This window comes from Anopheles gambiae, chromosome 3 (assembly GCF_943734735.2).
Source record: "Anopheles gambiae chromosome 3, idAnoGambNW_F1_1, whole genome shotgun sequence".
Taxonomy (NCBI): Eukaryota; Metazoa; Arthropoda; class Insecta; order Diptera; family Culicidae; genus Anopheles; species Anopheles gambiae.
The window spans coordinates 33088030-33097049 of record NC_064602.1 but is presented as its reverse complement, the minus strand read 5'-3'; the positions used below and the strand labels follow the sequence as shown (position 1 = coordinate 33097049).

The following is a 9020-nucleotide window of genomic DNA, read 5'->3' as shown; positions in this document are numbered from 1 at the left end:
GGCCCTCCCCCCAAAAAACAGGAGGGGGGGGGGGGGGAAGTACGACATTTGGCTGCCGCCGACGGGTTTTGGTGTAATTTTCTTTCTCAACCCAACGCAGGATTTGGACGAGAACGGGGACACACGGCCACACCGGGTTTGTAGATTGACCGGGGCGAACGATAAAGACTTTAATTATTACGGCAAATAGTGAAGGATTTCGCTCCCTACCACCGGCAAAACAGTAGTGCGCTCGTGGTGTTAACCCCTTCGGTCGTTCTCTCCTGCCGGATTCGGTCCTTCCGGGGCATGGGGACCTTAATTTCGGGTTACGTTGGGCGCTTCCGGACCGGAAGTGGAACGTTTCTTTTATGGGTTGGGTGACGGCGGCCGCCCAATCAGCGACAAAATCAGCGCTCCCCTCCCTAGGACGTCAACGACTACTGCCTTGTGGCTGTGTGTTTAGTCTCAGGGGAGAATCCGTCAAGGATGAAATCATTAAAACGATCAGCGACACTTTGGGGCTTTTTTAACGACAAAATTGTACCAAAGTAGCATAGAGAGAGAGAGAGGACGGTCCGGTTCCGGAATTGATAAGGCCATCGGAAGGAACTCTCGTGCATGTTTGGAGTTGTACGACCCAATGTGCGATGAATGCAAGACAAGAAGCTTTTGTTTTCCTTTCGTCGAGAAATCGAGCCTCAAATAAGAAAAAAAGTGGGGTTTTATGGAGCAGTTTTGATGAATCTTTGGAAGTATTTTTGGGGCTTCATGCTAAACTGCAATAAACACCTTTACCGAGCAGAAGTTCGTCGTGTTTGCTTAATTCCAGGTAGTGTTCTGATCGTATCTCGTTTGCAGCATGAGTAACCTTTATTTTCTTGTGATTGCTCATTTTCTAAGCAGCAATAACACCTCGAAACTCTCAGATTACTCTCTTTTCTTATCTTGAGAAGAGTTTTTACCTCTTGGAAATAAATTTAAAAAAAAGATAGAAATAATTACACCGTAAAACTCCCAACCTGCCGCTCGATCGTGTCCGCGCAGAACCCGCCGGAACATGTTTTATGATCTCGCACGAAAGGTGTTGTGTTGGGCAGTTTTGCCGTCGGAAGAACGGACGACACACCGCAACCACCGAAAACATGATTCATCGTGAGTGAGTTCATTGCGCGTGAGAAGCGGCACGTGAGAAGTGGGGTTAAACACCGCTTACCCATCGCTCACACACGAACACGAACACGCACACACACATTCAAACATCGACCCGCAGGTTTCATCGGCTTCGGGCAGTTTTTTGTATGTATTTTTGTTACACACAAACACACACACACTCATATTCGCATGTAATCGCATTTTTCACGGCTACACGAGGGAGCTGCCACCCCGGTGAGCGAGCAATTGAAATTGAAACGGCCCGGTGTGAACGAGCCCTCACCGTCCGGCTCACTTCGTGCGGTGCTCGAATCGCTTCGCGAGCTGCTCGAAATGAGAGAACGGATATCGCGCGCGCTCGCTCTCTCCAACGCCGGGCAAGCGCTCGGGGTTGCTTCCGAGAAAATGTTTTAACAAAAGCACCCCACACACACACACACAGTCACAGGCACAGGTTCGGGAAGTGGAATTTCGTGAATGGAACCCGCGCGGCGGGTTTCTTCGCACACCTTTCGCACGCTCACACGCTCACTTGCAATCGGAACGTCGCGCCGAACGGTTGTGCGTGCTGTGCCGCGTGTGACGAGTCTAGTAGCTCTACGTGTTGGGAGAGAGTTTCTTTTCCCCCTGGGGTGGGTGGGAGCTTTCACGCACGGGAAAACGATAACAATAAGGGAGGAAAAACGGAGGTAGTGAAATAGTAGCAAAGTGGTGCAAAAAACCTCCCGCAAACATAGTGAAAAGTAAGTGAAAAGAGTCATTCTCGGAATCCCTTTTTGCCCTTAAGCGCGCGGGGTGAACACAGTGTGAAGAGTGCGAGCGAAGGTGCGTGTGTGTGTGTGTGTGTGTGGATGAGAAAGGAAAACCCTTGGTGAACCCGGGGCAGGGGGAGACGCACGGAACTTGGAAGACATTCCCAGACGACGGTGTGTTCGCCGCACGGTTTTTATTTGGTAAAGGCTGGTTTTTCAAGTTGTGAACTTGAACTGTGTACCGCCTTTCCTCGCTCCGAGCCGTGCCCGTGCGTCGCAAGGAAGAGCATTTCGAACCCTTCGAACAGTGCCTTTTCAGTTAGTTTGTGTTCTTTTTTTTTCGCTTGTCCTCTTCGGTGTTTGGTGGATGCTGGTTGGTGTTGGTGCCACATTACAAGGCGCTGCTGCTGTACGGGAAGGAATTTATTTCTCGCCGTCGTTTTGCGTGCGTGCGTGCCAAGAAGTCACCAAGATTAGACCCGACAAAGTGTAGAGAGACCAGCGGGTGCGTGTGTTTGTGTCTATTTCTTGCCAGCCTACTTCGCTCATTTGTAACCTACACCATCTCCCTCCACACGTCTTCATCGCCTACTACTTCACACTGTCAACACCGTGCCATCGAGAGAGGGTGGTGCTGCTGCTGCCGCTGCTGAAACACAAGAGTGTTTAACGGCCGTGAGAAACACGCTTTTGGTGCTCGGGGTGCGTGATAAATCGGATTTTTTTCCCTCCGCGTTTCGTTTCGTTTGCTTCATCCCAAATAATAAAAAATCGACTACGACGACAATCGTGAAAGCCGAAAAGTGTGTGAAAAGCCAGTCAGTCTGTGCAGAAGGGAAGAGGCTCAAAAACCTATCAACATGGCTAATATCTTCTTGCTAGCAGAGTTGCACTGAAGAAGATTGGTTCGTTTTTGTGTGTCTAGTTGCGTGTGCATATGTGTCACTCTTTCTAAGAAAATGTAACAAAAAAACAAGAGGTGTGAAATGATGTACATGCTCCTCTCATACACATACAAGATCCCATAGCATGATCTTTTCCCAGTTGTGCTGATGAATTTTTCCAACAAGAAAAAGTGCAAACAGATCGCAACCAGCAAACGCGGTTGAAGCCGGCTTGAAGATTGAAATCGAAACCGATCAGTGTGTAATTGCACCGTGAATTGTTTTTTCTGCTTCTTCTTTTTATTAACCATCCTCTTCTATTTCCTTAGTTTTTCAAAAATAAGGCCTAAATTAAAACACATACACATACCGTGCCGCGAAACCGTATGGCAGAAGAGTGCAGGAAGTGCAAGCGAGCGAGCGAGCCGTTCTGTCACAGTGAGTGAGTGGAGTGAGTGAGAGGCAGTGAGAGCCAGTGAATAAAAAAAAGAAGAATACACGAAAACGGTGTGTGTGTGCGTGTGTGCGAGTGTGTGTGTGTGTGTGTGCTCCACAGCGAAACAAAACCGAATAAGAAAAAAAACCGGCCACAGAGGAGAGAATAAATTCAGGAAGCGTCGCCGTACGTGTGCGTGTGTGGTGTGTGAATGTGCGCGCCTGTGAGCAGCCGTTCAGTGTGTGTGCGCGCTTGTGCGTGGATGGGTGTGCGTGCGTTGTGAGTACATGTGTGTGCAAGTGTGTGGGCCTTTTGCGTCTCCCGCTGCTGCGGTGCACCAATACCGCCACCCTTCCTCACCTTTCCCGGTGTGTTGTTACCGGCACACACACACATTGTGCGTCTCGGAAGAGTTTTTCGATACACAAAAAGCAGCGAGAAGGAAATAAAAAAGAGCGTGTGTGAGAGAGAGAGAGAGGGAAAAAGCAAATCCCAAATGAAGTGATATGGTGCAAAGGAAGCAAAAGAAAATGGTCGAAAATATTTGAGTGGTGTGCCGCGCCGCTGCCCCTTTGCCACTGCCCTGCACGCATCTCAATACCCCTAGGGTGAGTGTGTGTGTTTGTGCGCAGCGTACGTGCGATTGGTGTGCAAGTGTGTGTGTGAGTGCGTGTGTGTACATGGCAATACACACAAGCACACAGCGCGAGAAGGAAAAAGGAAGTAGAAATTACACCGACGGAGATTATTATTACACCGTGCGTGCAAGTGTTGTGCGTGAATGTGTGTGAGTGTGTGTGCACACGCTATTGTTTCCACCGGTGTGTGTGGTGTGTGCGCTGTAGAATGAAGTGAATGCAAATTTTGCACACAAAAAGAAAGGAATAGAAGATTAAAGCATTTTGGCAAAATCGAATCTCTCGCGCCAAAACGTGTCATGAAAATTCAATTTATCGTTCCTGCTTCGGCTTCTTCTCCCTGCCCCAACGGCCTTTGAAGCGTGTTGGGTGTTTCTGAGGGTGTGATTTGTGTGTGCGTGTGTGTGATTGGCCCGCGCTATCCAGCGTGATTCGCTTCTCCATCGCTTCTTCGGCAGTGCGCGTCGTGTGTTTGTGACAAAACAACGGAAAGCACTCAACATAAATCTCCCAATAGGTCGCGCCGGGTTGGTTTTTGGCCTGTTGTTGGCCTTGGAAAGAAGAGAAGATTGCGATAAACACACATAACACACAGCTGAAAGCCACTGAGATCCCCATCAGTCTGCGGTCCATCGTTAGGATCCCCCTTACCCGAGCTGGAAGTGCGTTTGACATTTTCGGATTATTCTGTGCAGTGTGCGTGTTTGATTCGCCGTGCAGAATGCTGCAAACTTTTTGATCTGCAGCAGTGTGTGATGCGAGCCTTTCGTGCGTTGCGATAGATAAACAAACCCGAATCGAGATGACGACAGCTGGGTCATTCTGTTGAGCGCTCGCCTGCTGTGAGATCGTGTGTGCGATCGTGTGTAGTGACAGCAGTCTAGGCAACAACACAGCCTTTGAGAACACACTTCATTTCGAAGCAAAATTAGTGAGCGTTTGTGTATGTGGTGCGTGCAATGCTAATACAATGAAGCAGCGGCACCATCGACGACAGCATCATCCGCATCATCACAGTGACAGTGGTTGCTATAGTAGTGGTAGCGACATGGCGTTGACAGCAGCAGCAGCGGGAGTGACAGTAGTAAACAACACAGAAGTGCTCGAGCGACGACGGCACTGTAGCGGCAATGGGCACAGCCGCGGCAACCGTCGGTGGCGAACGACAACACACAGTGTGGTCCACGACAACATCACTACCACCACCACCGACCACACCAGCAGCTGGTGGAGAATAGGCCGCACGTTCGGAGCGTCCTGCCGACACACCGAACAGCCACACGCCTCCACCGGCAACACGCTCACGAGCAAGCGACGCCGCTACCGGGACGTGAGCGCCCGGCTACGCTGCTGCCTGCCCGGGCTCGGCACCAGCCCGGCCCTCACCGTCGCGCTCGTGATCGCCCTCCAGCTCGTCGCCCTGCAGCCGACCGTGCTGCACTGTGCCAAAACGTTCTACATGCACTGGAACACGACGAACAGCATCTTCCGGATCGACAACACCGACCACATCATCGACGTGAACAAGGGCAACGCGCAGTTCGAGTACGACCAGGTGCACATCATCTGCCCGGTGTACGAGCCGGGGACGTTCGACAACGAGACGGAGAAGTACATCATCTACAACGTGTCGAAGGTGGAGTACGAGACGTGCCGCATCACCAACCACGATCCGCGCATCATCGCGATCTGCGACAAGCCGAACAAGCTGATGTTCTTCACCATCACGTTCCGGCCGTTCACGCCCCAGCCGGGCGGTCTCGAGTTCCTACCGGGCAACGATTACTACTTCATCTCGACCTCGTCCAAGGACGATCTGCACCGGAGGATAGGCGGCCGGTGCACCACCGACAACATGAAGGTCGTCTTCAAGGTGTGCTGTGCGGACGATCAGCAGCAGCAGCAGCAGCAGCAGCACCATGGCCATTTGCCCTCGAACGGTACCGTGATCGGGGGCCACTCGCATGACGGTACGGCCGCGGGCGGATCGATCAACGCCAACAACACCATCTCGATCGATGCGTTCGATCCGAACTCGCGGCTGCTGCCGCCCGCCATCAACACCAGCCAGGGCAACATTGTGCAGAACACGGTCAACTGGCCGGTGTGGAACGATGGGTCCGGCCAGCAGCAGCAGCCACCGCATCTGCCACCGCACGTGCGGCCACCGTCGTCCGCCACCCCTGCCATCATTAACGGGCGGCACAACCACCACTACACCGCCTCGCCGCCCCGCACCTCCATCAACAGTGGTACGGGGATGGGCGGCGGAGGTTCGGGTGGAATGTACGGCAACAACCACAACTACAACATCAACAGTCCACCGTCCAACGTGCATCCCGGCCAGAGCAAACCGACGAAGAAGACGAAGGAGTACGACAAGCACCCGAACGAGGTGGTCAAGAACGAGGAGCTCACGTACAACAATGCTGCTACTACGGTGGGTCCTGCCGGTCCGGTGGTGTTGCTGCTGGTCGCCACCGCCATCATGCTGTTTGGGTCCTGGAGCAGCAGCAGCAGCAGTAGCAGCAGCAGTAGCAGTAGTAGTCGTCGTCGAAGCAGCAGCAGTTCGAGTTGGTTGAGAAGCTGAGAGTCGTGTGAGGATGCAGCAGCTGAGGAGTACGCTCGAGATGATACAGGTGGAGGAGGTCACGCAGGCGATGTACCACCGACACCACCACCACCACCAACATCACCAACCGAAGCCGTGTGTTTGTGTGTGCCCTTACCCCTCTAATACTTCCCTCCGTAATCCGCCCCCCCTGGTCCTAGAGAGGATGATTGGTCGCTGGAAGTTCCGCGGGGTGTACTGGCAGAGTTTCGAGAGAGATTTCGAGGTCTCAAAGAAGAATGGTTGGCGAAGTTGTCGTCGTCGTCGTTGGAAATTCGTAGTCCTTTCGCTTTCGGTCCATCGTACCCCACACCCACCGAGGGAGGGAGGTACTGGCGACTGTATTTTGGGACGAGGAGTCGTGCATGTAGATAGGATCCTGTGTTTTTGTTTTTAAGAGAGACGGATGAAATCATAGTCACACCCACACACATACCGACACGACAGTCTCTAACGAGAGAGAGATCACCCTTAAACGTATAAACCTTGATAAGCGAGAGCTAGAAACCATCCCAACCCTCCCCCACAACACACGCGCGCGCAGTGTCCATGGTTTTAGTAGGAAATGCACGACGAAGGTTGTGTTTCCTTGTTTTTACTTACAGAAGAAAAAAAACCAACAAATAAGACCATTGCGTGCGAGTGTTTGTATATGTGTGCGTTTGTGTGTGTGCGTGTGTGTTCCCCGTACGGAATGCTTATCTCTCCGCCAGAACCGAGACGAAAACATCACCTCCCAAGTTCCCCCTCATATAAGAAAAACCTCCCAAAAGTCACAAAACCAACCCCGCCCGTCTCGTAGTTAGTAGAGGTAGTCCTGTAGTTGCAGAGCAGAGTGATATTAATTTAAAGTGAGCAAAAGCAAAAAAAGAAGAAATCACACACACATACACACACCCACTCACAGGCATGATGGTTGATGTGCAACAGAAAAAAAAAATGTGTAGAAACATAGTGCAGTTAGTTGATAAACAAAAACAAAAGAACCATTCTAGTAGGAAAACACGAGCACGAAATTGGAAATTGGCAATTGTATAAAAGAAACCGAGAAGCAAGAAAAAAAACTTGGAAAAAATACGAAAATCAGCCAGGTATGTGTGTGTGTGTGTGTGTGCTATTCGACCACTGCTAAATTCGGCCCCCAGAAAATTGGTTAACACAGAAGGTTAGGAAATGGAAAAGAACACAATGCGCCCGCTCTACACACCCATTAAGCTAGAACGGTTCGAGTTGAATGGTGCCGCCATATCCTTCCTAATACTCCCCCTCCGAGGTGTCTGAGTGCACAAGGTGTGCTTAAAGCGAAGATCTGTCTGTGTGTGTGTGTTTGTGGAAATTAAGTGCCTTTAGAGTGTATTCAGAATCAGAGATGGTGCTTACTTTCACATAGGACGTTACTTTTGTGAGGCCTTTTGAAGTCTTGATCGGGTCTTCAGATCTATCGAAGCTCAGACTTCTTTGGATTTCAAATTTTGGATGCATATTGATGTCTTAAGGCTCAACCATAGAATGCCGCATTCTGAGCTATTACGACCTACTGTGATGTTAAGATGTTGATGCTCCTACATCAAATTCAAGGAATGCTTCATCACAATCGGTCGCAGTACTGTTGTTAAGTCTTAAGACCGTCTAAAGACCACCTGAAAGAAGCACTGTTTATGTCGATTTGTGTCCATCACAAGGATTCATCTTCATTCTAGTTCATTTGCTCTATTTATTTTACGCCTAAATCAAGTCAGTGGACACTGATTTTACCTTGAAATGATGTCCAATCCTTTCTTTTAACTTAAATGTATTACTAAAAGCTACTCAAGATCTTTGAAAACGTTTGTTCATAAAGTAATTGAATTAATTGAGTAATTGAAAGCAAATCTTGAAGATTTTCCCAATGCTTCCTAAACATCGAACCAAAAAACCATTACGTAAGGTTATTTCACCACCCAACGGTCTCGCTTTACGGCATCTTGTTGGCACAACATCCTCCCATCCAACCTCCCCCCCCCCCCCCCCTGACGTCATTTCCATCTCTTCCGCAAACGCCAATCCCGAAGCGTTTGCGGGAGTGCAGCGAGATAGACACATGAAAGACTGACCGCTTCACCCTATAACCCCTCCTCCCACCCCCACTCTCCCATTCCATCCCACCACCTCAAGAATCCTTTTATAAGCGTGTATGTGTTTGTGTTGTTGTCGTGCCGACACGGGTGTGCACCACGCTCTGTAGTCTCAATTAAGCATACTTTACTGTGCGTGTTTGCCAATTTCCCACCTTCCCTTTAATCAATACCGACACAGTAGAGCCGCCGCAGCATTCACACACACTCGAACGTGTGTGTGTGTTTGTGTAATTTAATACTTATATATCTCAAGCTTAACTATACTAGAAGCGAAGAAGATGGGAAGCAGAAAGCACCCGAGCGCTGCCGCCGAGTGTTTTTTTGTTGCTTTAAGTTATTTTATTATATCACAAAAGTTCCCATCCACCCATCACAACACAACAATATAGTCAGAGAAATGCTGGACAGCAGCTCCAGCAAACGAATAGCAAATAGTTTTAAAGCATTG

At 49.9% G+C, this 9020-nt stretch overlaps 1 protein-coding gene across 2 annotated transcripts in view; it reads left to right on the top strand.

Annotated features, from left to right (window-relative positions):
* The first annotated feature begins 1646 nt into the window (after positions 1 to 1646).
* Positions 1647 to 9020, top strand: part of LOC4578127 (uncharacterized) — a 50260-nt gene continuing 42886 nt past the window's right edge. The window contains exons 1-2 of one of the 2 annotated variants that reach the window (XM_001230580.3): positions 1647 to 1877; positions 3100 to 9020. The exon at positions 3100 to 9020 is cut by the window's right edge and continues 42886 nt beyond it. In XM_001230580.3, coding sequence (XP_001230581.2) covers positions 4815 to 6434 — 1620 coding nt within the window. In that variant the 5' untranslated portion in view covers positions 1647 to 1877; positions 3100 to 4814 and the 3' untranslated portion in view covers positions 6435 to 9020. Of the gene's footprint in view, positions 1878 to 1940; positions 1960 to 3099 lie in introns of those variants that run through there. The other variant, XM_061663114.1, reaches the window with a different exon arrangement.